At 47.9% G+C, this 27,944-nt stretch overlaps 2 protein-coding genes across 2 annotated transcripts; both read right to left on the bottom strand.

Moving 5' to 3' along the window:
- Nucleotides 1-1,057: 1,057 nt before the first annotated feature.
- On the bottom strand, nucleotides 1,058-10,293 carry Rsl24d1 (ribosomal L24 domain containing 1). Its single transcript, XM_059267005.1, has 6 exons — nucleotides 10,142-10,293; nucleotides 7,982-8,095; nucleotides 6,338-6,410; nucleotides 5,016-5,079; nucleotides 2,627-2,712; nucleotides 1,058-1,886 (listed from the first exon to the last, which is right to left on the bottom strand). The coding sequence occupies exons 1-6, from the start codon at nucleotides 10,220-10,222 to the stop codon at nucleotides 1,813-1,815; spliced, it is 492 nt and encodes a 163-aa protein (XP_059122988.1). The 5' UTR covers nucleotides 10,223-10,293; the 3' UTR covers nucleotides 1,058-1,812.
- A 6,186-nt stretch (nucleotides 10,294-16,479) lies between these two features.
- LOC131915641 (KH domain-containing protein 3-like) lies at nucleotides 16,480-22,481 on the bottom strand. The gene is made up of 6 exons (XM_059269053.1): nucleotides 22,313-22,481; nucleotides 21,934-22,113; nucleotides 21,524-21,749; nucleotides 17,762-17,931; nucleotides 17,383-17,562; nucleotides 16,480-17,195 (listed from the first exon to the last, which is right to left on the bottom strand). The coding sequence occupies exons 1-6, from the start codon at nucleotides 22,479-22,481 to the stop codon at nucleotides 16,480-16,482; spliced, it is 1,641 nt and encodes a 546-aa protein (XP_059125036.1).
- Between the last annotated feature and the right edge of the window lie 5,463 nt (nucleotides 22,482-27,944).

The raw sequence follows: 27,944 nt of genomic DNA, 5'->3' as shown, positions 1-27,944 counted from the left end.
CCTCACCACCTGCAGCAGGTGGGAGGGTTGGCCTGGAGTTGTGGGGAGGAGGGAACAAGAGCAGGAGCGCTGGTCCTGCACCTCAGCAACTGCAGCACTCGGGAGAGCTGGTCCTGCACCTTGGCAACTGCAGCACTCGGGAGAGCTGGTCCTGCACCTAGCCTGAACAGTAGAGCTGGCCCTGATGATGTGCGTGCAGGTGAGCCGGCCCCATGGGCATGAGAGCGAGAACTGGTCCTGCTCCCTGCTGCCTGCTGCCGTGGGTGAACTAGCATGGCAATGCCAGAGAGCTCACCCGGCTGGAGTTGATGAGGGCAAGCTGGCAGGCCGACCAACCCATCTACCCCCCGGGCCCAGAACCAGGGCTATAAGCGGCCCACCCTAACACTCACCTCATCTATGAACTGCTGGAGCATGTGAAGGAGTCAGATCTGCAGATCCAAAGCTGCAGGATCTCCATGACGTAAGGCAACAACAGGATATCCAAGAGGAGTCCCAGTGAGGTCCCAGTACTGAGGGTGCAGCAGAAGCCAGAGGCCTTGAACCAGACCAATGACGCATCGCAGTGAACACTTGCAAGTAAAGATGAATGGACTAAAGGGTTTATATAAACATTGTGACTCACTGTATCTCACCACAGCTCCCACGACAAGTCCCTTTTTTTTTTTTTTTTTTGTAAGTTAGTTAGTTTTTGTTTTTTGTTTTTCTTTTACATTTCATTTTATTTTGGGAGGGAGGTTGTAAGGGTAGAGGGCAGATATGAAGGGACAGGGAGATGAATGAGATCCATCTGCATGATGTGAAATCCACAAAGAATCAATAAAAAAGTCTAAAAAAGTATGCATTTAATTTAGAAATGGTTTTATTTATGTACAAATAATAAGCAACATTCTATCCATAAATTCTATTTTCCAAAAACAATTGTTTGTTTAAGAAAATCAAAAATGCTGGGTGTAATGGTGTACACCTTTAATCCCAGCACTCAGGAGGCAGAAACAGGTGGATCTCTGTGAGTTCAAGGCAGCCTGGTCTACATAGTGAGTTCCAGGATGCCAGAGCTACATAATATGAGAGACCCTGTCTCAAAAAACCGAAAAAGAAAACCACATAATAAATTTTAAAAGGTACCAATATTCTTCTGCTTCTAGACTATTGCTGGGCTGGAGAGAATTGGAGGGGAGGGGTGTTGGGCCAGAAATCACAACTTGGAATTGAGCATTCTCCAAAGCAGTAAGAAGGTACCATTCTGGCAAAGTTTATTCAACCACGTCCCACCCCCACCCTCACAGGCCGCCTATTGGAACGGCTGAAGCGGGGCGGACAGCCCAGCCTAATTCAGCTGCCTTGTAGCACTGTATGTGGCCAGCATGCAACTCTAAGAAGCTACTAAGGAGACTAAAGCAAAGCAAGAGACTGAGGTTGTCCTGAGAACGGTTAGTTCCTTGTTGTGACCTTAAACAGACTATCCTAGTGCAAGGAAAATACTACATTGTGACAGATTTCACACTAGCAAGACAGTCAGCACAGAAATGATGCCTGGTGCCATTAAGCAACAACTCAAACCATGGTATGCCCAGAGTTCGTGCCTTCATCGACACACAAACCTTTGTGTTTATGTGAGCATAGCACGGTGACGCAGAACATTGAGCTGAGATCTAACACCCACGATGGATGCTTTTACAGGCTGCAATATAAGAGGGAAGCTCGTGAATCACCTTTGTCTGAGGGACCTTACATAACCAATCAATAACTTAGGGATCGACAGTCTCCACTGGTTCCCAGTGTGTCCAGGGCTGGTTGTAGGAGGCACCATTAGGAAGCATCCTCCATGTCCACATCCTCCTGCAACTGCTGGACCATTTTTTCTTCCAGCTGCTTTCCTTTGCCTTTAAAAGATGCAGTAGATACAGTGTAAACACAGTACTCATGGATGAGATTCCCAAAAAATAAACTCCAATGTAAATCTAAGGGAAATGTAAAACACAGGAACTGAGTGGGACCCTGCAGAATTTACTCTAGCACTCTACAAAGCATCCTGACTGCCCTACAGTAATAGCCATTTCTAAGGACTTAGGAATCCTAGCCAAACTCACAGAGTTCTTCCGAATGCACAAAGCACTCTACAAACTCATCTCAAACTTCTGCAAACCTTACTGAACTCTGAGAAACTCCAGACAGGATACACATGCCCTGTACCACTCAGCCAGTGAATCCAGAACCCAAAGCTGGGACGTGACTTCAGCCATCCGGGTGCTGGGCCTCTGTTAATCCTGAGATTTGCCATAGAAAAACCAATTCCATCATTTTGAGCCAAATTTGAAGCAAGCTTTTATGAAACATTAAATACTGGCCAGGTGGATAGACTCTGGCAAGATCCACTCCCTGGATTTCCCAGCTGAGTGGCCCCAAGGCATGTTTTTCAGAGGTTTATAAGGATAAACCCACACAGCCAGTTTACTCCTGAGGCTTTGTTATTTTCTAAGAACTACAACTCCCAGCATTCCAGGATGTTACCTTGTCCTTGGGCAGGTGGGGCTTATAGGTTAACATCCAGTATAACAAAACACTTTTAGAAAGTTAGCTGGGGCCCAGCTACACCAAGCACAAAAAAAATCCAGATGCTCACCTGCAAGAGGAGCCCGGATAAGATGGATGCTCTGCTTGACTTCTTTGATGTCCTGAACCTTCTGAAGCTCTTTGTTTTTCTTCAACCTGTGTGATAAAATGCATCAAAGCCAAACTTCAGTGAGCAAAAAGCTCTGAGACCAGGTACTGCATTCACTAATGACGCTGTCCACACAGGACACGGGCAACGGAAAGGGGTGGCCGCCTTCTGCTCCTTCCTGTTCTCCGCCTCCCACCCAGCAACAACTGCTGTGGGTCAACAAGGAATCGACTGGTCCCCAAACATGTTTATCCACAGAGCAAGACAAAGTCCCCCGTTGAGCCCTCACCCACCCACATCCTCCTCCCTAATAACTGTGTCAAAATTATTCTCAAGTTCCTAATGCAGCAGGATTGCCACCCTAGTGACATGTGCATTCCCTGCACCCAGTGGACCTAGTGGAGCAGGTGGGGACGTGTGTGTATCTGCTGGCAGAATGGGGTCTGACTGAGGACTCGGCAGACCTCAGAGCCCATTTCCACGGCACAGACACAAAGCTCTACCGCACACAGCGGTCTCCCATCTGCCAGTGGGTGTGTGTCCTCCTCCTCCTCCTCACCGCACAGTCTCCACGCTGGGCAGCTCTGTCAATTATTCGGCAATCACAGGAACATAAAACACTTGAGACATTCACCAGAAACGCTGCTGACAGTGCTGTTCTCAAACATCCACGCTCACCTTCTGAAATGCCAGAGAGCTGCCACAGCAGGGCTTCTTTCCTGAGACTTCCACCATGGCTGGACTTAAGACTCACTTTTGACAATGGCATGGCTCAGGGGGTGGAGGCACTTGCTGCCAAGCCTAACTGTTCATCCTTTGGACCCACAGAGTGTAAAGAAAGAACCAACTCCTGCAAGGTATCCTCTGAGCTCCACATACACACCATGGCACATTCACACATACCACAGTGTGTACACATACTAAAACAATTAAAAAAAAAAAAAGACTGATTGTGGTGAAATACTCCTTTAATCCTAGCACTCAGTAGAGGTAGAAGAATCTCTGAGTTCCAGGCCATCGAGAGCTACAGTCAGACCCCATCTCAAGGGGAGGAAAAAAAAAGAAAGAAAAAAAAAAGAAAAAGGAAAAAAATTAGAAGCTAGAGAGATGGCTCAGTAGTTAAGAGCACTGGTTGCTCTTGCAGAGGACCTGGGTTCAGTTCCCAGCACCCACACGGTGGTTTACAACTGTCTGTAACTCCAGTTCCAGATCTGATGCCTTTTTCTGACTTCTTCAGGCAGTGCACACACATGATGCACACACATACATGAGGCGAAACACTCATACACAAAATAAAAATAAACTTAAAAAAAAAAAAAAAAACTAGTAACAGATCAAAGTGAGTTTTCCTGCTCTACAGACAGAGGTGACTCCTGGTCAAGACAGAGAAAGCATGTGAACTCTGAAGTTCCTGCTACCCATGAGACAACAACAAACTAAAAAGCTGAAGATGACTTGACAACCTGAGATAGGAGAGCCCGAGGAACGTCCACTGGTCAAATGTCGGCCACGCAGAACATCACAATAAACACAGCAATACGAATCAGAGCCCACCAGACACCACAGGAGTCCACAAACACAGACCCAATATTCTCATACAAATAAAGGACAGACTCTGAAGGTGGGGAAAGGGGAAGCTTTCACTCTGACTGAGGCCAGACTCTCCTATGCAGGCTAAAAATAAGGACAAGGCTGCGGGGCAACGAGCTCTTTCCAGACTCTGCTCCGTATCAACTACCAAGGAAAGAACAACTCTTTGTTAGGGAGAGACCTGCAGACCCCATTGTAACTAAAGAGTCAGAGGTAGCAGTGACAAGACACATGAGCAAGGACCCTGTGATGCTATGGCATTCCTCCCAAGGGCCCTAACCTACCCGTGAAGAAAAGCAGACAAACCCAAATGAAGAAACATTCTATACAGCAACCTCACCAGTAAGTGCTCTTCAAAACCGCCTATACCTGTGAGACAAATGGAGACAGGAAACCTATCCACGTGCAAGGAGCCTGCCAACTGAGCGGTGACCTCATTACTAGGTGGGAAGTGGAAGCAGGCTCTGCTTCAATCAGTGTCCTGCGTCACTGTCCACTTCCTGATCGGAAACCACACTGTGTTTAAGCAGGAAAGAGTCTTACACGGGACGGATAACCAGAGGCCCAGAAGGCGGGAATGTCTTCCTCTCCCTGTACTAGTGAGAGTAGTAAAGTGACTGTAAAATGCAGAGAAAACAGTGTTTGTCGTACAAGAGTCTTCCGAGGCCCTTTAACTATGAAGTTCTATCAGAACAAAAGCGGTGAAAAGCACATACGCCTCCCTCCCAGAACTCCCGTCACCCCCCCCATGTGCACATACCTGTTCATTATAAACTTAGCCTGGCGTTTCTGCTTGATCTCTTCAACCCTCTTCATTGCATCGACTACAAAAAATCACAAGGCAGCAAATGTACACACGTTCAAACAGTATGACTGTGACAACCACATTAAATACTTGTGCGTGCCTTGGGCGTGAATGAGAAAACTCAACACAAAACAATCACTCTGACCGAGCTGCAGGTATGAGATGCTGGCTGCACTCACTACTCAGGCAGTTGAGGGAACAACGGTAGACTCCCATACTGTCTACACAAACACTTTTGAAAAGGTTTTAGGACTCGATACAAAAGACAACAGAACCCACGGGAAGAAAAGCAGAACCATACTGCTTCTTACAGCATTTCCACAGGCAGGAATGAGCCTGGAACACCTGAACCAAGCAGCAGGTAACGGAAATGGTAACGGAAATGGGAGTTTCGAAAGAGGGCAGGCAGTGTGTGTGGTCTGCAAGCTGAGGCCGCATAAAAGCACCACAGGAAGGGGTTGGGGATTTAGCTCAGTGGTAGAGCACTTGCCTAGCAAGCGCAAGGCCCTGGGTTCAGTCCTCAGCTCCAGGGGGGGGAAAAGTGCCACAGGAAGAAGGCAGAGCAGAGGACCTGTCACACACAAAAATACTGCCACCTAAGAGTTCACGCAGCGGACACCTACAAGACCAGCACTCAAGAGGCCAAGGCTGTGAGTTCAAGGCCAGCCACAGCTGCCCAGCAAGATCCTCTTAAAAAGGAAAGAAGGAACTAAGTTTTCCAACACTTACCCTCCCTTGAATTAAAATCCCTGCCTACTTCAGGGGAAAGACAAGGGCTCAACACTACCACTTTTAATTTGGGGCCTGTAACTCCATATTCACCCACACGAGCACTTAGGTGCACCCTTGGAGTCTGGACTGGTGGCCTGAACTGCAGCACCTTTTTATGTTACACCACAAGGTGCACACCTGAGCCCTGGAGCAGCCGGTCAAGACTGGTGATGCATACAGGTCTATACATCTAACTGGGTCTCGCCTCGCCCACCAAAACATTGCCCTTGCTTAGTCTTTCAGAATTCATGGTTTTTATTTGGGGTGGGCACTTCAAGTTTAATAATTACGTTGTTTTTACATGAATACACCAGTCAGTTTCTGATGTATCCAAATTGAGCCAAATTCTAAAAATAACTTAAAGACATAAACACCAACAGGACCATTAACATGAGATGAAAAACAGCCAAGCAATGAATAAGTTTAGTTTTTCTACAAGCCAGCATTTATAATTACAGAACACCCACAACAGTCTCCCCCGAACACTCGCCACCCCCAAGACTTACTGGTTTTACTCCAGAGCTCTCGCTGGTATTTCACGGGTTCATTTCTACGTTTTTCAAATTCAAATGAGTTGTCCTAGAAGATGATACAGGAGGTTGGGAAGAAAGGTGGTAAGCAATCATTGTGAAAAATATTCTTTTCACAAAAATCCTAAGTGGCCAAATACTAGACACCCTCATCAAAATACTGGGGAATACTTGCTTTCCAGGCCCTGGGGAAATGGGGGCCTCTCAGAGAGAAAGGGAGCTCATTCCCTCCTTCAGGAGCTATCAAACTACCATGAGAAAAGCCGGGCGGTGGTGGCGCACGCCTTTAATCCCAGCACTTGGGAGGCAGAGCCAGGCGGATCTTTGTGAGTTCGAGGCCAGCCTGGGCTACCAAGTGAGTTCCAGGAAAGGCACAAAGCTACACAGAGAAACCCTGTCTCGAAAAAACAAAACAAAACAAAACAAAACAAACTACCATGAGAAGGATAAATAAACTGAAAAGGCTCCCCCAGTTCCCAGCTCCACATGAGAAGCACAGCCAGAGACTTCCAATACATAAACCACTTTTCTTAGACCAAAAGCCAACCACCAAGAATTCACACTGTTTCCATCTAAGAACCTGTCACAGTGAAAGGGTGTGAAACTACACACCTGCAGGGTATAACCTTGCCCTGGGTGGCTCTGGGTCCTCCAAATGGGGGTATTTTGACAGTTAATAAGCATTAATCTCAAGACAGGCAAAACAATTTGAAAAAGCTGCCCATATTCCTCGGCTTTCAAATGTAGCTGACAGAAGCGTGTGGAGTGTGCACTCCACACGAGCTATTCCATTTACAAACATCAGATTCTGTCAGTGCACAATGTGCTCAGCAGTAAGGCAGCGGGCAGTTAGGGGGCGGGGCAGGGGCAGGGCTGGCACCCCTCTCTGTGGCATTAATGGTATCATGTGCTCCATCCACACTGAAGATGATTTTTGAAATTGCTGTGATTTAGCCTCTCATCTTATACAATATGCAGCTGTATTCACTAGACAACTCTGGTATTGGGAACCAGGGATTACAGAGTCGGGGGAGAGGTCACAGGGTTAGGGGAAAGAGACAAGCAGGGGGGTATAGCAACTTAAAACACCTTCCTCCAGCAAAGGACAGCTACAGCTTCCGTCTTCTCCCTCTCCTGACCAAATGTGGACAGTTCCAAGAGACCGTGCTATCAAATCTCTCAAGGCGCCCCCTTGGCCCTTGGCTTCCCCCTACACCTGCTGGCTTGGTCTCTTTCAGAGCCCACCCAAGGACACACAGGAACTGGTAATGACTGCTTCAGACCTCATCTGAGCCTCGGTCTACTCAGGAGCACATCAGCTCCTCCCCAGCCTCCTCTCCATCCTTAAAGGGCAACTTCCACTTCACCCAACACAGTCAAATCATTTTTTTTTTTCTTTTTCTTTGCAAAGGCCAAAACAATTTTTGTGGAGATTAAAAAAAATAATAATAAAATAAAAATTAAAAAAATAAAAATAAAAAAACTTCTACAAACTGGGGTGTGTAGCTTTCCCCTTGATTTTGGGATCACACGAGAATGAGACTTTCCATAGGCAATAAAGCACTCCCAACCACACGGCAGGCTGCCACACTCAGGCTGGGCGACCACCACTGTACTCACCACGGTGAGCTCCTTGCCAGCCGCTTTCCGGAAGGCTTTAGTCCATCTGACCTTGCGTGGGTTCCGCTTCTTCTTGAAGTTTTTATGACACTTGGATTTGCAGAATCGGAACACCTACGAGACACTCAAGTTAAAATACTGGAGTCAACAATAAAAACGTTTCTATCACAGGATACACCTCCTAGCCAACCAACAAAAACTTCGTAAAGTCTGAGCAATGACAATAGTTCTCATGCATGACTCCTCCTGACAATACCAAGAATCAGAACAGAACATCAGAACAGAACAAGATAACTCAGGGTTTGGTGGGTGTCAAACCCCATCCCTGACAGCAGGCTAAAAACCCTGAAACGGAACAATCACTAATCGATTTAGAGCATAATACCTCACACTGGCCTTAGGCGAAGGACCAACTCTAAGAAAAGTGCCTGAAATCCCTTCTTGATTTGTGATCATTCTCAAAATCTCTTTCCTATATCCCTAGTGAGGGTGAGTTTTAAGCCAAGCTGAATCCTATTTGCTTCCTTCTGGCTGAAAGCACAAAATACTTTCAAAACTAAAACTGCTAATAGGTCATTTTCCTTTTCTCTTTCAGTGTCTATTTTATGAGTTCTGCAGTGAATTGCTTTTTTGCTGTTGTTCTGAAACAAAGCCTTACTGTGTAGTCCAGGCTGACCTGCAACTTGGAATCCTCCTGCCTCGGCCTTCTACCTACCCTGATTTGGTCCCATGCTGAGTGCTGGATATGTTTTGAAAGATCACATTCACGGGTCTAAGTCAGAGTCTTTACTATTTTAATTTTCCATCTTCATCCCAAAGAAGCAGCAACTTTCAGTTTACTAACATTTCGATGTGTTTTGGAAATGGATAGTAAGGCTTTTACAAGCCTAAACTACATTACCTTGTTACCTATAATCCCTTTAAAAAGAATGCAATGTGGGGCTGGAGGGATGGCTCAGCTGCTCTGAGCACTGACTGCTCTTCCAGAGGACCGGGGTTCAATTCCCAGCACCCACATGGCAGTTCACAACTGTCTGTAACTCCTGTTCCAGGGAATCTGACACCCTCATACAGACATACACGCAGGCAAAACACCAATGCGCATGAAATAAGATAAACTTAAAAAAAAGAAAAAAAGAACACAATCTGTGTGTGTCCCTGGAAGAAACATGAAAAGTAAGCCTTTGAGGTTAACAGGGTTTCTAGCAAAGAAAACAAGTGTCATAACTAAAATGTGTGACCCAGTCACACCAGCTGAAAAGAAAGGTGTGAACAACATAAACTAAGAAAATCTGCACATATTGCGCTAATCATAAAGCTTTCGTTTACATACTTCAGACCATTCTGTGAGAACCTGCAAGAGCACTGAACGTAACCGGCTCAAATGGGACCAAAGTACATTATGTACTTCTGAGAATTAGAGGGATGGGATTCACTCCCAAATAAGAGGGCAAATGCATATATTATAAAAGAAGGCCTGCCACAACGTCACCTATACTTATTAACAGCCCCACCCCAAGCCTTTGTCATTTACACTCCAATTCTTCTTCAGAGACTGTTCTGTTCTGCACCTTTTACTCAAATCGTGCAACTTCCTACACAGGATGCTCCCTCTCCCCTCGCATACAGAAATGGAAACACAGAACTCAGAGAAAGGACCCGGTGTCGCCAGGAAAGGGGCTCCGAGGCTTCCTGAACCTGAGAACTGGAGAGGTCACGGCGTCAAGAACGGCGACCTTGGTCTTCACAAGTTTGCACCGTCACTTGTTGACTAAAGGAGGTTTTGCTCCCGAAGGCCTGACGACGAAGTGGGATAGTGAAGGTCGCGAGGAAGCCTGCTCCCCAAAGACCCTGCATCCTGAGTCTCTCCTAGCTCCCCTCCAGCAACAACACACAACTCTTATCAGGCCGCAGGCACCACGTCCATTAACCTCTGCAGACACTCCCACCTCCGGCTGGTCCCTGTGCCCCGGGACGTCAGCATGACGCCCGCCTGAGCAAGCGTTCGACCGAGTTCCTGACCCTACCGCAGCCCGGGTGGCCTTGGGATGAGACGTGCGTCCGATCGCAGGGAGGAGACCTCGCCGGCCGTGAGCCCAGGCCACCCCCGCCGAGCTACGACCCCGGCGCGAGCTGCGCGCGCCCCCGTCCCCGGCTCACCTTGCAGTCGTTGCGGACGAACATCATGCCGTGGCCCGGGTAGATCGGCCCGGAACAGAAGTAACATTTCTCGATCCTCATGTGGACTCCGCGTGGGACCCACCTCCTAGGCGCCGAGCTGAAGAGGAAGGGATACGATACTACGTCACTTCCGAGCCCCCGGAAGCAATTCTCTGACCGGACCCGGAACTGGTCCTGGGAATGCGAGCCGTACGTGACGGTACCTCCGGCCGGCCGGCGGGATGCGTGCTTAGCAACGTCGTCGCTGTGCACAGGCTCAGAGGCTGTCGTCTGCATCCGGGTTTTGTTTTTTGACTCTGTGGCCCCGGCCATCCTCTGCACCTGCGCTTGAAGTGCCGCCGAATTTTCCCGTGTGTACTCTTGTTACTGTGGTTGGTGCTTTGCCAGCAGTACGCTCCTCGAGCCGGATTGTGGCCAAGGAAGGCCTCCTTTACCCCAGGCTTGCCTTCCGCAAAAGACTTGGCGGGAGTACGCAGCGAGAACCTGCCTCCCCGGCCTCGGGAAGACAGACCTAGAGCAAGCTGGTTCTCTCCTCCCGCCATGTGGATCCCAGAGATTGCTCTCGGGTCCCTTATCCTCGTTTTGTATTTTTGAGAGGGTCTCACTTTGCATAGTCTGGAACTGGCTCTGTAAGCCAGGCTGGCCTCGAACGAATAGAGATCTGCCTGCCTCTGCCTCCCTAGGAGTGAGATTAAAGGGGTGCGCTACCGGGCATGGCTTTTCAATCTGTATTTTGTGTGTTTTGCTTGCTTTGCATGTTCACGGTGTGTGTGCTGTGCCAGCCAAGGCCAGAAGATGGCGTAGGATCCACTGGAACTGGAGTTAGTAGATAGTTGTGAGCCTCCATGTGGGTGCTGGGAGTAGAACCGGAGTCCTCTGGAAGAGCAGCCAGTGTTCTTAACCACTGAGTCATCTCTCCAGCACCTCATTCTGTTTGAGGTAGACATCTCAATATGTAATTGAGGGTGCCTGGAAATCACACAATCCTTCCGCTTCCATGCTGGTCTTATAGAGGTGTGCCGCCATGCCTGGCTCGGAATTTATATGTATATTGATCACATGTTGGAATATTTAAAATATGTTTAAATAAATCATACTGTTACATTTGGCTAAGTGCAGTGGTGCATGTCCTTAACACCAGCACTCAGGATGCAAAGGTAGGCCGCAGGAGAGACCTCTGTAGGTTCTAGACATTACTTAGCAAGTTTCCTGTAAGCCACAACTACTTGTTGAGCCCTTGTCAAAGAAAGAGGAAAAAACTTTTGCCTGTTTTTTTCAGGTTTTGAAGTGTGGCTACGAGAAAATTGACAATGGCATATGCCCTGTGTTATGGATCTCAGACTATACAAAGCTGCTCTGCAGGCTTGCCTGCCTTCCTATCCTGCTGGCCTGGCCTATCTTCCTGATCAAAAGTTAGTAGTTTTACCACTTTTCCTGTGTGCTAGGATCAAACCCAAGGACTTGAGCATGCTAGGCAAGTACTCTACCATTGACCATATCCCCAAAATCCATATGGTCTTCTGCCCCTGAGTTGATCTCACTGAACAGAATATCAAAATTCTGATGCCTTGGGCCTCAGTTCCCAGACTGTGCAACTGAAGAAAGAAATAAGTTGTCTACCTGTCTTGGCCTTGTTGGGAGTGCCCCTGGCGTGACTTTGAGGTTAAGAGCCCATATACCATACCTCGTTACTGCCCTCTCTACCTTGTGCTTGGCTGTAAGCGTCCAGCTGCTGCTCCAGTGCCACGCCTGTCGGCTGCCATGCTCTTTGCTATGGCAGTCATGGACTCCTCCTCAAAGTGTAAGCACCACCAAACGCTTCTGTGAGTTGCCTTGGTTATGGTGTTTTCTCATGGTAACAGAAAAATAACTAGGACACTTCCAGTCTCTAACGGCTCCTTTTAGTCTGTAAACTGTTTGCTACATTTTTGTGTAATGGATATATAGCCACGCTGGTCGTCCTAGGGTCTCGACCCCCCTCGGGGGTGTCATATCACTTATTTACATTAAGATTCATAACAGAAAAAAAAAAAAAGATTCATAACAGAACCCGCCGGCGGCGGCGCACACCTTTAATCCCAGCACTCAGGAGGCAGAGCCAGGTAGATCTCTGTGAGTCCAAGGCCAGCCTGGTCTACAGAGCGAGATCCAGAACAGGCACCAAACCACACAGAGAAACCCTGTCTCGAAAAACCAAAAAAAAAAAAAAAAAAGAATAACAATAGCAAAATCAGTTACAATGCAGCAAAGAAAGAATTTTATGGCTGAGCTAACTGGTTTTATTTATTTGTTTTTCTGAGACAGTGTTTCTCTGTGTAGCCCTGGCTGTCCTGGAACTGACTCAGTAGACCAGGCTGGCTTCGAACTCAGATTCTGAGTGCTGGGATTAAAGGCATGTACCACCACCACCCAGTTTCTCAGCTGAGGTCCCCACTTCCATAATGACTGTTACTTGTGTCATATTGACATAAAAACTAGCCAGCGTAGACATCTTTGGCAACACAGCAAGACCGGGGCAGAGTGGATATTAATGAGGGAGAGGGAAGAGACCGGTATCTTAATTTTAAAATTAATTTACACGAGGGGGCTGGAGAGATGGCTCAGCAGTTAAGAGCACTGTTCTTCCAAAGGTCCTGAGTTCAATTCCCAGCAACCACAGGGTGGCTCACAGCCATCTGTAATGAGATCTGGTGCCCTCTTCTGGCCTGCAGAGATACATGCAGGCAGAACACGGTATACATAATAAAATAAATATTTTAAAAAAAAAAATAATAATGTACGCTAGGCGGTGGTGGCGCACACCTTTAATCCCAGCATTCGGGAGGCAGAGCCAGGCGGATCTCTGTGAGTTCGAGGCCAGCCTGGGCTACCAAGTGAGTCCCAGGAAAGGCACAAAGCTACACAGAGAAACCCTGTCTCGAAAAAAAAAAAAAAATGTACATAAGGCTGGAGATATGGCTCTGTGCTTAAGAGCAGTTGATCTGCCTGGTGGTGGCACACACCTATATCCTAGCTCTTGGAAGGTGGAGGCAGAAGGATCAGAAATTCAATGATATCCTTGGCTATATAATGAATTCCAGGTCAGCCTGGGCTATAAGACCATGTCTCAAAAAAAAGTGTCTGGGAATAGCCCAGTTATAGAGTACCTGCCTGATATGTTCAAAATGCTAGTTACACACACACACACACACACAAGAGAGGAGAACCAGGCCTCTTGTACTATCTGTCTCCAACCAAGGACATTTCTTGCACACATTACCATATTCCTTTCAAAGTCCCCTCAGACACATCTGTGAAAGCCAGCGTTCCCTCAGGGACTTGATAGTTCCTACCTGTAAAAGGAATTCTCCTTATCTCAGAAAAAAAAGGGGGCTTGAAGATAATTCCCTCTGCTAAAAGGAGTCATGCTCTCTGGCAAAAGGGATGTATGGCTCTCATTAACACAACTGTGGTGCCTATTAGCACGTCAAGGTTGACCCCTCAGTCCCTAGCCAAGCCTCATCTAGCTCACAGGCTCCCTCCCTCCTAGGTCCCATAAAACCCAGGAGATGTCATAATACCCCCTCCAGCTCCCCCTGCCCTCTTCTGCTCTCCTGGAGACACAGCCTTGGCAATTTAGAATAACTTTCTTTTTCACCCATGGAGTGGCTGTTTGGGATTCTTCACTGTATCCATTTCATTCCCTATCTGCAACTTTGTAGTCTTTCTTCTAAAACAGGAATCTGAAAACTTGGGGTGGTGCACTGTAATCCCAGCATTGGGAAACAGAGGCAGGAAAGCCAGAAATTCAAAAAAAATAAAAAAAATAAAAAAATAAAAAGAGCCCATGGCCGAGAGAAGTCAGTAGGAACTCAAGGCTGGAACCTGAGCAGGAGCTGAATCAGAGGCCACGGAGGAGCCCTGCTTACTGGCTTGTTCTCCACGGTTTGCTGGACTTGAAATTTGGGGTTGTGGATTTAGCTCAGTGGTACAGCGCTTGCCTAGCAAGCACAAGGCCCTGGGTTCGGTCCTCAGCTCCGAGAAAAAAAAATTAAATAAAAATAAAATAGTTACGGTCTTAAATCTTGAGAACTGGCCAGATGCAGTATCATACTCCTATAACCATCATTTAAGAGGTAGAGACAGGTAGATCAAGAGTTCAGGGTCAGCTGGGTGGTGGTGGCACACTCCTTTAATCCCAGCACTCAGGAGGCAGAGGCAGGCAGATCTGAGTTCAAAGCCAACCTGTTCTACAGACAGCTTGTTCCAGAAATGCCAGTGCTACAAAGATCTTGTCTCAAAAAAAAAAAAAACCTTCATCTGCAGCTACATGAGTTCAAGGCCTGGGCTATAGTCACCCTGTTTCCACTAACTATATGAAGACCTGATGTGGTGGCACATGCCTTTAATCCCAGCAGAGGCAGGCAGAGCTGAGTTTCACGCCAGCCAGGGCTACATAGTGAGATCTCTTCTCAAGAAAACAGATAAAATCACCTGCATCTGTTTCCTTTGGTGCTAGAGATCAAAGTCAGGGCCTTGTGCATTCAGGGGAGTACTTAGTACTATGCTACATCATAGCAAAAGTAAAAGTCTTCATTCTGAAGAATTTTTTTGAGACAAGGTTTCTCTGTGTAGCTTTGCACCTTTCCTGGAACTCACCCTGTAGCCCAGGCTAGTCTTGAACTCAAGAGATCCTCCTGGCTCTGCCTCCCAAATGCTGCGATTAAAGGCGTGTGCAACCACACCCGGCCTGAAGAATCTTTTTACCTAGCACTCGGGAGGCAGAGGCAAACAGATCTCCAGTTCTAAGCCAACCTGGACTATAGTGAGAATCATAGGCCAGCCAGAGCTACAGTGAGACTCAGCCTCAGAGAAAATGTCCTACCACGAAGAGGTTCCTTAAAGTCGGTATCCCATCCTCAAGTCATCTCTACATTCACCTGTCACCCAGAACATGCAAGTTCTGTCTCACGTGTGACAAACCCAAGCTTTGCTCTCCACTCCTCAGTTATTTTTTTGTTTTTCAAGACAGGGTTTCTCTGTGTAGCTTTGCGCTGGTCCTGAATCTCTCTCTGTAGCCCAGGCTGGCCTCGAACTCAGAGATCCCCCTGGCTCTGCCTCCCCAGGGCTGGGATTAAAGGCGTGCACCACCACTGCCAGCCTATGTCCTAGAAAATTTGATACAAGGTCTCATTGTGCAGCTCTGGCTATCCTAGAACTTGCTGTGTAAACCAGGATGACCCTGAACTTCCAGAGGTCTGCCTGCTCAAGATTGCCAAGGGCTGGGACTAAAGGCATGCAACAGCACAACCTTGCCTCCTGACATTTTTAGATGAAAAACAATTGTTCCTGCTAGCTGTTAGCCCTACCAGTTGAATACTTCTGTGAAAATTTAGAACACTCAGCTGCCTCCACCTCAGACTTGTTTAACTGTCCTGGAACTCTCTGTAGACCAGGATACCCTCAAAATCAAGATCCACCTGCCTCTGCCTCCCAAATGCAAATGCTGGGATTAAAGGCATGCACCAACACCCCCCAGCCACCTCAGACTTCCAAAGGAGACTCAACCCACAAGCTCTCCAAGTTCAGGAAATTCACATGACCCTAAGATAACAGCATTCCAGTCCCAGCCCTCCAACATCCCTTGCCAGAAGGGAACAAGCCAAAACCAGAATTAAGCAGTGGCAACTAGATACTACCCAATGGAACTTTCAAAGCCAGTTTTTGTCAAAAAACCATGTTGCAAACCCCAGTCCACTCCATTCACCTTGAGTCAAAGAGCGGGTGGAGACTCAGCCTTCCAAGGCAGCTCCATCCCTATCAGATGTGCTGGGTTAAGGAACAAGGGAAGCCTTTGATCCTGTGAGTGTTGGGGTGGGGACCAACAATCCAGAAGATTCCAGCCTCAGGAAGATAGTGAGGGTGTCCAACAGCACTTGACTGATGGAGCACTGTTCCCTTTCTACCATCCAAATAACACACCTTGGGGGTGCAATTCTTTATTGGAATATTTTCAAATGTGTTTGCAAACACTGAACACAAGGGGAAAACAAATGATCCTACTCCATTCTCCCAACTTCTAGGGCCAAACAATCAGAAAAAGATGTCAGGAGACTTCGGCAGGGATTAAAGTTCACTGCCTCATTCATCCCAGACTAGCCTGGAACTAGGGACCCCCTGCCTCTGCCTCCCAGTGCTGGGATTAGAGGTGTGTACATTTATACTGGCTGAGTCACCTTTATAAGGTGGTTAACTGGTTCCCAGGCAGCCTTTGGAGGCTCAATACTAACATCCAAAGACTGCTGGGCTCCAGTCTCATGGTTCTCCACTAGACAACTCTAGGTACTCTCTCTTGGTACATCCCCACAACCCTGACCCTCACCCACACCCACCCCTGGCAAGAACCACCACAGAGAACTCCACAGAGTGCTGCTAGGGGGGGTGGCAGCCTCACAGACTTCAATGGCAGACGGCTTAGTGACATCTTGATGGACTTCAGTGTGCATGGTGGCACCTTCACTAGCCTCCTCATGGACCGCCACAGGACCCAGCTGAGTGGCGGCATCACCGACCTCCACCGGAGCCAGCTGGGTGAAAGCCTCAGCGTCTTCCAAAGGAGACATGTCAGTGAAAGCCTCAGCGTCACCCACAAGAGCCAGCTGGATGGCAGCCTCAGCGTCCTCCACGGGAGACTGCTGGGTGGCAGCCTCGGCGTGCTCAACCGGAGACACCTGGGTGGCAGCCTCTGCATCCTGCACCGGAGACAGCTGGTGGGCATCCTCGGCATCCTCCACGGGAGACAGATGGGGGGCAGCCTCAGGGACCTCCACGGAAGCCTGCTGGGTGGCAGCAACACGGACCTCAACCGCAGCCAGCTGGGTGGCAGCCTCAGCGTTCTCCACCGGAGACGGCTGGGGGTGCTGACTCAGGGACCTCCAGGGGAGCCGCCAGTTGGGTGGCGGCCTCAGCAATCTCCACGGAGGCAGCTGGGAGGCAGACTCCCGAACCCTCACAGGAAGACGCCGGGTCTTAGTCTCTTGAGAACAGTGCTCCTCTGTGTTGGAAGAAAAGCAGTGTAAGGAGACTGGTAAGGGCAGTCACCCTTGGGATATGCAGGAGTAGGGACCAAAAATTACTAAACACAGGGCTATCTGGCCTCCAACATTTCCAAAACCCAATTTCCCCAGTGGATCCCTCCCAAGGAGCCAAGGCTTGCCGGGCCGGACAACCCTAATCCATACTTTGTATTACTTGCTTGCAGAAATAGTCAGCCAAGTTCCAGATCAACTGGGAAACGTCCTTTTGGTAATCAGGAGGCCCGAATATCAAAATCTCAGCTTCTCCTTCAGGGTTCCACTGGTTCACGTGAAGCACGGTACGTGTCACACACTCCACATGCGGGATGTACTCTCCATCCTTACCTGAGCAGGATAAAAAAAGGAGGAACGTGAGGGTGAGGTGGCTTCCACTTCTTGGCACATTCGTTCAGAAGTGGAGGCAGCTGGGTCAGGTGGTATAAGCCGGGGACCACAGACACTGCACAGGCTTTCTATATACGACATACTCAGACATAGAGTCAGGAAAAAGGTTGCCTCTGCCTTCCCTTCCCAGGTTACTCACCAAACATCTTTTCCACGAGCCAAGCATCCACGTACACTGTTTCTGGATCATCCAGCTGATAGGGATGGAACCACTCGGGCAGCTTGCTAGAGTCTCCGACCACTTTAAATGAATTCCCTTCTTGCTGTTGCAGCTGGACGAACGACTTAAAGCTCTTCCGGGCGGCCATACTAAACCAATATCGCTGCAAACTACCTGTGCAACTCCAAACTCAGTAAGGCAAACCCGAAAGAAGCCACTCTGGTGACCCATATTTCAAGGGCGGTTTGCTAGCCCCGCCCACTCCTGTCTTTCCAATTGGATCTCAGGCCTTGCATCCCACCCCCAGAAGCCCCACCTCCCCTCAAAGCTTCCCAGATACACTGGCTACACTTGGAGGGAGGGATGCTGCAGCTAGAGGGATTGGGGCCTGGTGTAGTGGTACAGGCCTTTAAACCCAGGCAGAGGCAGGTGGATCTCTGTGAGTTCGAAGCCAGCCTCCTCTAGAGTTCCAGGACAGCCAGGGCTACACAGAGAAATACTGTCTCAAAAATCAAACAAAACAAAAAGGAAAAAAAAGCCATATGTGGCAGGGCAGTGGTGGCACACACCTTTAATCCCAGCAATTGGGAGGCAGAGCCAGGCGGATCTATGTGAGTTCAAGGCCAGCCTGGGCTACCGAGTGAATTCCAGGACAGGCCCAAAGCTACACAGCGAAACCCTGTCTCAAAACAAACCAAACCAAACAAACAAACAAAACCCTATGTGTAGCTGGGCGGTGGTGGCACACACCTTTAATCCCAGCACTTGGGAGGCAGATCCAGGCTGATCCATGTGAGTTCAAGGCCAGCCTGTGCTACCAAGTGAGTTCCAGAAAAGGCCCAAAGCTAGACAGAGAAACCCTGTCTCAAAAAAAACAAAAACAAAAACAAAACAAAAACCATATGTGTAGCTGGGTGGTGGTGGCACACACCTTTAATCCCATCACTTGGGAGGCAGAGCCAGGCAGATCTGTGTGAGTTCGAGGCCAGCCTGGTCTATAGAAAGAGATCCATGAAAGGTGCAAAGCTACACAGAGAAACCTTGTCTTGAGGGGGAAAAAAAACAAAACAAAACAAAAAAAAAAAAACCACCATATGTGTTGGGAAGCAGCAGACACCCTAAGTGAACAACACAGGGAATTGACAACAGTCTACCCAACATCAGGACAGACTCTTACCTGACTTCAAGACCACCAATTAAGGCTCACCTATTCCCTGCACCTTAGCTCTGAGTTGCTTGCCCCTAGATAACATATAAGTCTCCTCATCCTTTTTCTTTCTATTTCTTTGGGTTTTGAGACAGGGTCTTGCTAAGCAGCCTGCCCAGGCAGGAATTGAGACATGCTCCAGCACACTGGACTTCCCGATTTCTTTTACTCTCTCGAGACAGCTGGGCAGGACAAAGGAAGGCACTTTTAGTGAAGGCAACTCCACACACGTGGCTTCCTATCCAGACAGATTCTTACATTTGTAGTGCCTCCTTTCTCTAAACAACGAAGTTATATTTCCATTTAGTTTCCTGTTCACTTTGTTTATCCGTTGAGATTGAAGAAAATGAAATTATTTGCCAGGCGGTGGTGGCTCACACCTTTAATCCCAGCACTTGGGAGGCTGGGGCAGGTGGATCTGTGAGTTCAAGGCCAGCCTGGTCTACACAGGGAGTTCCAGGACAGACTCCAAAGCTACACAGAGAAACCCTGTCTCAAACAACGAACAAAATTAAATAAAAAACTTTTTATTCAAAGCTTTTTGATTTATTTTATTTTTATTCTTTTTAATTATGTGTAGGTGTATGTGTGTGCATGTTGGTATTATGCAATAGTGTGTGGAGGTGTCCTGGGGAGGCCAGAAGCTTTGCATCCAGCTGAATTGTAGTTATAAGCAGTTAAGTCACCTGATGTAGGTGCTAGGAATCAAATCAGGGGCCTCCGTAGGCCTAGTTCAGCTTCTTAACTGAAAACACCACCACTGCAGCCCCTGAACTCTCTTGCTTACGAAAGCTCCAACAGGATATCTACATACTCACATACTAGTGAGCTGTACACAACTTGTTTTTAAAGACAAGGTTTCTCTGTGTAGTTTTGGTGCCTGTCCTGGATCTTGCTCTGTACAAGGGCTGGCCTGGAACTCAAGATCCACCTGCCTCTGCCTCCCAAACGCTGGGATTAAAGGCATGCACCACCACTACCCAGCCACCTCAGACTTCCTAAGGAGACTCAACCCAAAAGCTCTCCGAGTTCAGGAAATTCACATGACCCTAAGATTACAGTATTCCAGTCCCATTCCTCCAATCCCCCTCCAGAGGGACACCAACCAAAAGCAGAAGTAGCTAGTGGCAACTAGATACAACCAAATGGACCTTTCAAAGCCAGTTTTTGTCAAATTACTGAAAGACCCTAACCCTTCAGGCTTACACCCCTAAGCCCCAGGAAATAAGGAACTAAAAAGAAAACTAGTTCCAAGGTCCACCTGACTCAGCCATTACTCAACCATCCCTATAACAATGTAACAATATAAAAAGATTTCTGAAGCCGGGCGGTGGTGGCGCACGCCTTTAATCCCAGCACTCGGGAGGCAGAGCCAGGTGGATCTCTGTGAGTTCGAGGCCAGCCTGGGCTACCAAGTGAGTCCCAGGAAAGGCGCAAAGCTACACAGAGAAACCCTGTCTCGAAAAACCAAAAAAAAAAAAAAAAAAAAAAAAAAGATTTCTGTTAAGAGATGTGCTTAACTGTGACTGGGATAGTTGCAAGTGTTCCAGGAAGGACCACTGTGACCTTTGTGTAAACTCCTCTCCCGCCCTGATACCCCCCTGTTGACGTAACTGTACCCACTCTGATAAACCCCCATGTGGCTGCAGTATGATGCCGCTCTTGCTCATAGGAGCAGAGTTTGCCCTTCTGTACAGAAGCTTCAACTGGACTGGAGTCTGAGTTCTTGGGGCGCCCACTTGAGACCCTAAACTTTGGGGTCCAACCATTACCAGGTTGCAAACCCCAGTCCAGTCCACTCCAGTCACCTTGAGTCAAAGAGCGGGTGGAGACTCAGCCTTCCAAGGCAGCTCCATCCCTATCAGATGTGCTGGGTTAAGGAACAAGGGAAGCCTTTGATCTGTGAGTGTTGGGGTGGGGACCAACAATCCAGAAGATTCCAGCCTCAGGAAGATAGTGAGGGTGTCCAACAGCACTTGACTGATGGAGCATTGTTCCCTTTCTACCATCCAAATAACACACCTTGGGGGTGCAATTCTTTATTGGAATATTTTCAAATGTGTTTGCAAACACTGAACACAAAGGGAAAACAAATAATCCTACTCCATTCTTCCAACTTCTAGGGCAGAACCAATCGGAAAAAGATGTCAGGAGACTTCGGCAGGGATTAAAGTTCACTGCCTCATTCATCCCAGACTAGCCTGGAACTAGGGACCCTCTGCCTCTGCCTCCCAGTGCTGGGATTAGAGGTGTGTACATTTATCCTGGTTCAACACCTGAGTCAGCTTTATAACCTGGTACCTGGGCCCAGGCAGACTTTGGGGGCTCAATACTAACATCCAAAGACTGCTGGGCTCCAGTCTCATGGTTCTCCACTGGAGAACTCTAGGTACACCCCAACCGGTAAACCCCCAAACCCACGAGCCCTGCCAAGAACCACCTCAGAGAACTCTACAGAGTGCTGCTAGGGAGGGTGGCAGCCTCAGACTTTAATGGGAGACTGCTTAGTGACATCCTGATGGACCTCCCCTGACGTGTGAATGGTGACAGCTTCACTAGCCTCCTCATGGACCGCCACAGGACCCAGCTGGGTGACGGCATCAGTGTCCTCCACAGGAGCCAGCTGGGTGGCATCAGCTTCCTTCACAGGAGCCAGGTGGGTGGCAGCCTCAGTGTTCTCAACCGGAGCCGGCTGGGTGGCAGCCTCCCGAACGGCCACAGGAAGACACTGGGTCTCAGTTTCTTGAGAACAGTCCTCCTCTGTGTTGGAAGAAAAGCAGTGTAAGATTTGTGAGGGCAGTCCCCCCTGGGACATGCAGGAGTAGGGACCAAAAATTACTAAACACAGGGCTATCTGGCCTCCAACATTTCCAAAACCCAATTTCCCCAGTGGATCCCTCCCAAGGAGCCAAGGCTTGCCGGGCCGGACAACCCTAATCCATACCTTGTATTACTTGCTTGCAGAAATAGTCAACCAAGTTCCAGATCATCTGGGAAACGTCCTTTTGGTAATCAGGAGGCCCGAATATCAAAATCTCAGCTTCCTCTTCAGGGTTCCACTGGTTCACGTGAAGCACGGTACGTGTCACACACTCCACATGCGGGATGTACTCTCCATCCTTACCTGAGCAGGATAAAAAAAGGAGGAACGTGAGGGTGAGGTGGCTTCCACTTCTTGGCACATTCGTTCAGAAGTTGAGGCAGCTGGGTCAGGTGGTATAAGCCGGGGACCACAGACACTGCACAGGCTTTCTCTATACGACATACTCAGACATAGTGTCAGGAAAAAGGTTGCCTCTGCCTTCCCTTCCCAGGTTACTCACCAAACATCTTTTCCACGAGCCAAGCATCCACGTACACTGTTTCTGGATCATCCAGATGCTCGGGATGGAACCACTTGGGCACCTTGCTAGAGTCTCCGACCACTTTAAATAAAGTCCCTTCTTGGTGTTGCAGCTGGACGAGCGACTTAAAGCTCTTGAAGGCGGCCATACTGCATCAATGTCGTTGCAAAGAGCCTGTGCAACTCCAAACTCAGTAAGGCAAACCCGAAAGAAGCCGCTCTGGTGAGCCCATATTTCAAGGGCAGTTTGCTAGCCCCGCCCACTCCTGTCTTTCCAATTGGATCTCAGGCCTTGCATCCCACCCCCAGAAGCCCCGCCTCCCCTCAAAGCCTCCCAGAGACATTGGCTTCACCTGGGAGAGAGGGATGCTGCAGCTTAGAGGGATTGGGGCAGGGTGTACTGCCACAGGCCTTTAATCCCAGCACACTGAAGGCAGAGGCAGGTGGATCTCTGTGAGTTCGAGGTTAGGCTCCTCTACAGAGAGAGAGTTCCAGGACAGCCAGGGCTACACAGAGAAATGCTGTCTCAAAAAAAAACAAACAAAGCAAAAAGGAAAAAAACAAAAAACAAAGGCCGGGCGGGTGGTGCACGCCTTTAATCCCAGCACTCGGGAGGCAGAGGCAGGCGGATCTTTGTGAGTTCGAGGCCAGCCTGGTTTACAGAGCGAGATCCAGGAAAGGCGCAAAGCTACACAGAGAAACCCTGTCTCGAAAAAGCAAAAAAAAAAAAAAAAAAATGAAAACCATACGTGTAGCTGGGCGGTGGTGGCACACACCTTTAATCCCAGCACTTGGGAGGCAGAGCCAGGCAGATCTTTGTGAGTTCGAGGCCAGCCTGGTCTATAGAAAGAGATCCATGAAAGGTGCAAAGCTACACAGAGAAACCCTGTCTCGAAGAGAAAAAAAAAAAAAAAAAATATATATATATATATATATATGTGTGTGTGTGTGTGTGTGTGTGTGTGTGTGTGTGTGTGTGTTGGGAAACAGCAGACACCCTAAGTGAACAACACAGGGAATTGACAACAGTCTACCCAACATCAGGACAGACTCTTACCTGACTTCAAGACCACCAATTAAGGCTCACCTATTCCCTGCACCTTAGCTCTGAGTTGCTTGCCCCTAGATAACAAGTCTCCTCATCCTTTTTCTTTCTATTTCTTTGGGTTTTGAGACAGGGTCTTGCTAAGCAGTCTGCCCAGGCAGGAATTGAGACATGCTCCAGCACACTGGACTTCCCGATTTCTTTTACTCTCTAGAGACAGCTGGGCAGGACAAAGGAAGGCACTTTTAGTGAAGGCAACTCCACACACGTGGCTTCCTATCCAGACAGATTCTTACATTTGTAGTGCCTCCTTTCTCTAAACAACGGAGTTATATTTCCATTTAGTTTCCTGTTCACTTTGTTTATCCGTTGAGATTGAAGAAAATGAAATTATTTGCCAGGCGGTGGTGGCTCACACCTTTAATCCCAGCACTTGGGAGGCAGAGACAGGTGGATACCTGTGAGTTCAAGCCCAGCCTGGTCTACACAGGGAGTACCAGGACAGACTTCAAAGCTACACAGAAAAACCTTGTCTCAAACAATGACAAAAGAAAACAAAAAAAAAAAAAAAAAACTTTATTTAAAGCTTTACGATTTATTTTATTTTTATTCTTTTTAATTATGTGTAGGTGTATGTGTGTGCATGTTGGTATTATGCAATAGTGAGTACAGGTGTCCTGGGGAGGCCAGAAGCTTTGCATCCAGCTGAATTGTAGTTATAAGCAGTTGAGTCACCTGATGTAGGTGCTAGGAATCAAACTCAGAGGCCTCAGTAGGCCTAGTTCAGGTTCTTATCTGTGAGAGCATCATCACTCCAGCCCCTGAACATGCTTGCTTACAAAAGCTCCAACAGGATATCTACATACTCCCAAACTAGTGAACTGTGCACAGCTTTTTTTGTTTGTTTGTTTTTCGAGACAAGGTTTCTCTCTCTGTGGTTTTGGTACCTGTCCTGGATCTTGCTCTGTAGACTGGACTGGCCTCGAACTCACAGAGAGCCACGAGGGGAAAGCACAGGCCTGGTCAGATTCAGCATCTCAGAGTCGCTCTCTTCACATGGAGCGTGAGTTCTGCCTCTGCCTCCCGAGTGCTGGGATTAAAGGCATGTGCCACCACCGCCCGGCCTGGGTATGGTTTTCTTAAAGATGACCATGGTTCACTGTTTTTGGTTTGGTTTGGTTTTGAGACAGGGTCTCACTGTGTAGTGCTGGCTGGCCTGAAACTCACAGAGACCTGCCTGCCTGCCAGCCTCTGCCTCCTGATCCTGGGATTAATAGTTGTCTTGCCACCATGTCCACAACCGTTCACTGTTTTTATAATAGTCTACAGGATTTTGATGAAGTTACTATCTTATCACTTGGTGCTTCTTGAGGGTGTCTGGTGAGGTAAATCTTGTCCAGGAGGAGTTCTGGAGGTAGATTATCCTCACTGTAAACAAACAAAATTGTTTGAGATTCTCAGGCAACATCTGAGGAAATGAATGAGGCTCTATCCAAGGTCATGTGCATTCAGGTCTTGTGCCTGGGTCATTGCTGCTTTAGCAGAAAATACCTTTCCATGAAAGGAATATTAACCCTATGGCTGCAGCTTTCATGATCGATGCTATTGATCGCGTTTCTTGCTTCTCAACTGGTAAGAAATTTCAGTCAGGCCGGGCGGTGGTGGCACACGCCTTTAATCCCAGCACCCGGGAGGCAGAGCCAGGCGGATCTCTGTGAGTTCAAGGCCAGCCTGGGCTACAGAGTGAGTTCCAGGAAAGGCGCAAAGCTACACAGAGAAACCCTGTCTTGAAAAACCAAAAAAAAAAAAAAAAAAAAAAAAAAACCACAAAAAGAAAGAAATTTCAGTCAGACTCTCTCCCTTCTCGTGTCCTAGTGATTTCCCTGTCTTTCTGTGTAACTCAGGCTGGCCTAGAAGTCCCTCAGTAGCCCATGATCATTCTGCCTCAGAGGCCTGAGTGCCGGACTCCAATCAAGCACCGCCGTGCCCAGCCTTAGGGTTGTTAAACACAATTGCTTCTTCAAAACTCCATGCTGTGGGACTAGAGAGATGGCTCAGCTGACCCAAAGGATCGGCTCAGTGGACCCAGGTTCAATCCCTCACACCCACATGTTGGTTCACCACCATCTGTGACTCCAGTTCTAGGTGATCCACCTTCCTGGCCTCCCTAGACACCTAAGGCCTCCTTAGGCACAGACATACATGCAGGCAAACATCCATACACATCAAATAAACCAATGATTATTTTTTTAATTTCATGCTTTGCCCCATTGTTCCCTAACGTCAAGCAATGCTTTGGAGTACTCTGAGCTTTTCTGCTTTTAACTTTTGGGAATGCTCAGTTGTTTTGTTAAACATTTCACCTGGTTTCCTGCCTCCTAAACTTCCTTGATTTGCCTTCCTTGGCTAACAGTCTTCCTTCTTAGCTCGGTGCTGTCTCCTAGTTCTGAGGGCTTGGGCACTGAAAGCCCAGTGGAGGCTCCGAGGACTTGGTTTGGTTTTCCTCTGCTCTCACTGAAGGCAATGTTTTGGAGCAGCACAGTGTCATTTCGTCAGGCCTCCTTTAGAGAGCCACGAGGGGAAAGCACAGGCCTGGTCAGATTCAGCATCTCAGAGTCGCTCTCTCCACATGGAGCGTGAGTTCTAAACCCATGTGAAAATGAAGAGGGATTGAAGAACACTGGCTTGCTGCACCCTCGAAGCCAGCTCTGGGTGCAGGGTATAGGGCACAGGGAAACAGAAGCAGTGGACTGAGGCTGTGAGGTGAAGGAAGAAGACAAGAATTGACAGGTCCCAGCCTGCATCTTTCCCCCCTCCTACTGACAATTCATCCATCTACACAACCTGCCTCACCAAGGGCCAAATTAGCCCAGCATTCTAGGTCTTTCCATGCCCAGTCCCTGCATCAGGTTGCAGCCATCCATTTAAGAAGGGAACAAGGAGCCTCTTTTCTGTGCTTTTCTTTCTGGAATGACAATGGGCCCTAAGGAAGGTTCTGCCAGAACCTAGCCAACGTTGAGCACCTGCCCATATCTATCCTCTCCCCCCCCCCCGCCCCCACATGTAAAAGCAAAGAGCCTTTATTTCAAGCTCCAGAGCTTGGTCCCTCTGTCTGTCCAACACAGTGGTAAGAGCAGAGAGCCCTGAACTCAGGTGGGGCAGAGTTTTTATCATAGCAGAGGTTGGGGTGAGGGGATTTCCAGGGTCCAGGACCCTGATTGGATGACAATTGTCTAGGGGTATCTGTAAAATAAAAAAATAGGTGTGTGCTAGACTCAAGGATATCTGACCACCTTATATATCTGGTTGGAATGTTTGGGATGTCTGGTACTTCCTCACCCCTGGGTAGATCCCTGGGTGGTATCAGCTTGAGGCTTTTCCTGGATCTGGGTGTTGCCTGCCAGTAAGCCTGTCACAGAAGCTGTGTCTAGACCCCTAAGCCTGTCATGGCTGCTATGTGGTCAAGCTATTTTGGGGCCCCTTCACATTCCCCCCTTCACAAGTACCAATGATAGGACTCAATCATGAGCCCTACCTGTCCTAAGAACCATTAGCTAACAGATTTTTCTAGGGCAGTGACAGCTGTATCTATTGCCATTTTTAAGGCCCGGTAGTTCTGATCTTTGAGTACAAGCAGATTATGATCTTACATAATATATTTTTGGTTCTGCACAAAGAAGGTCAAGTGTCTTATCTTATTGCAAAACCATTTTAGTTAATAAATTTATCTATTGACAACACTGAAGCTATTTTCCTGGTATGTCAATGGACATTATAGTTGGTCATCTGGCCTCTATGCCAGGGAGTTTCCTATTGACCCAGGATTTCAGCCTTTTTTGAACAGGGAACATGGGACAACATATTCTCTTCTGGAACTGCTTTGAGCTGGCATTGGGGCGCTGTTGTCAGAGCCCCAAAAAGGCTGAAAGGCTGGGCAAAGGGGCATCTGTCAAAAAAAAAAAAAACATGTGCCTATCTGACCCTGTAGAGACAGGGAACAATCACATTAGCTGGGTCGGTCCTCGTCAGCTTTTAGCAAGTCTGGAGCTCACAGTTGTCTGGAGTAGTGTAGTCAGCAATTGAAGCTTAGAGGTATCTGCCAACCAAGTGGAAATCTGTTGAGACAAACTTAAACTAGGAACAGAAGTTAAAATATATTAGCTTATTTGGAACCCTTAGGCCCCCCCCTTCTTGATAACTGGGAAGAGCAGGAGTCCCAAGACAAATGGAAAAAATTTAAGCTGTACCTATCTGGAGTCCTTTTAACCTCTGTGAAGTGGATCTATGTTTTATGACTTTTTTAACCCTCTGAGGCCTACAGGAACTATCTTACAAAATGACATAAAAGTTTTAGATACATTAGTATTACCAATCTGTACTGACATCCATATCATAGACAAGCAGTGATGCGTATCTGCAAAACAGCAAAAGTGGACTCATGCCTTTGAGTCCCAACAAGAACTACAGATATGGGTTAAAAGCATGTACATTTCCTTCTGTCTAGAGAGCCAGGTATAAATTGAGCAGAGATTTTTGGCCTGATGAGAAGCACTTCTAGGTTTATAAA

The sequence above is a fragment of the Peromyscus eremicus genome, chromosome 7 (assembly GCF_949786415.1).
Source record: "Peromyscus eremicus chromosome 7, PerEre_H2_v1, whole genome shotgun sequence".
Taxonomy (NCBI): Eukaryota; Metazoa; Chordata; class Mammalia; order Rodentia; family Cricetidae; genus Peromyscus; species Peromyscus eremicus.
The sequence above is the reverse complement of the archived record's forward strand: the minus strand, read 5'-3'. Positions and strand labels throughout refer to the sequence as shown.

Bases quoted from the DNA above. Each gene is read 5' to 3' on its own strand.
- Rsl24d1 (XM_059267005.1), bottom strand. From the start codon at position 10,222: ATGAGGATCGAGAAATGTTACTTCTGTTCCGGGCCGATCTACCCGGGC. The intron at 8,096-10,141 runs GTGAGCCGGGGA...AGTGTCTCGTAG, and splicing joins TCGTCCGCAACGACTGCAAG to GTGTTCCGATTCTGCAAATC. The intron at 5,080-6,337 runs GTAAGTCTTGGG...GATTTTTTGTAG, and splicing joins AGAGCTCTGGAGTAAAACCA to TCGATGCAATGAAGAGGGTT.
- LOC131915641 (XM_059269053.1), bottom strand. From the start codon at position 22,481: ATGGCCGCCTTCAAGAGCTTTAAGTCGCTCGTCCAGCTGCAACACCAA. The intron at 21,750-21,933 runs GTATGGATTAGG...CTTCCAACACAG, and splicing joins CTGCAAGCAAGTAATACAAG to AGGAGGACTGTTCTCAAGAA. The intron at 17,563-17,761 runs GTGAGTAACCTG...TATCCTGCTCAG, and splicing joins GCTCGTGGAAAAGATGTTTG to GTAAGGATGGAGAGTACATC.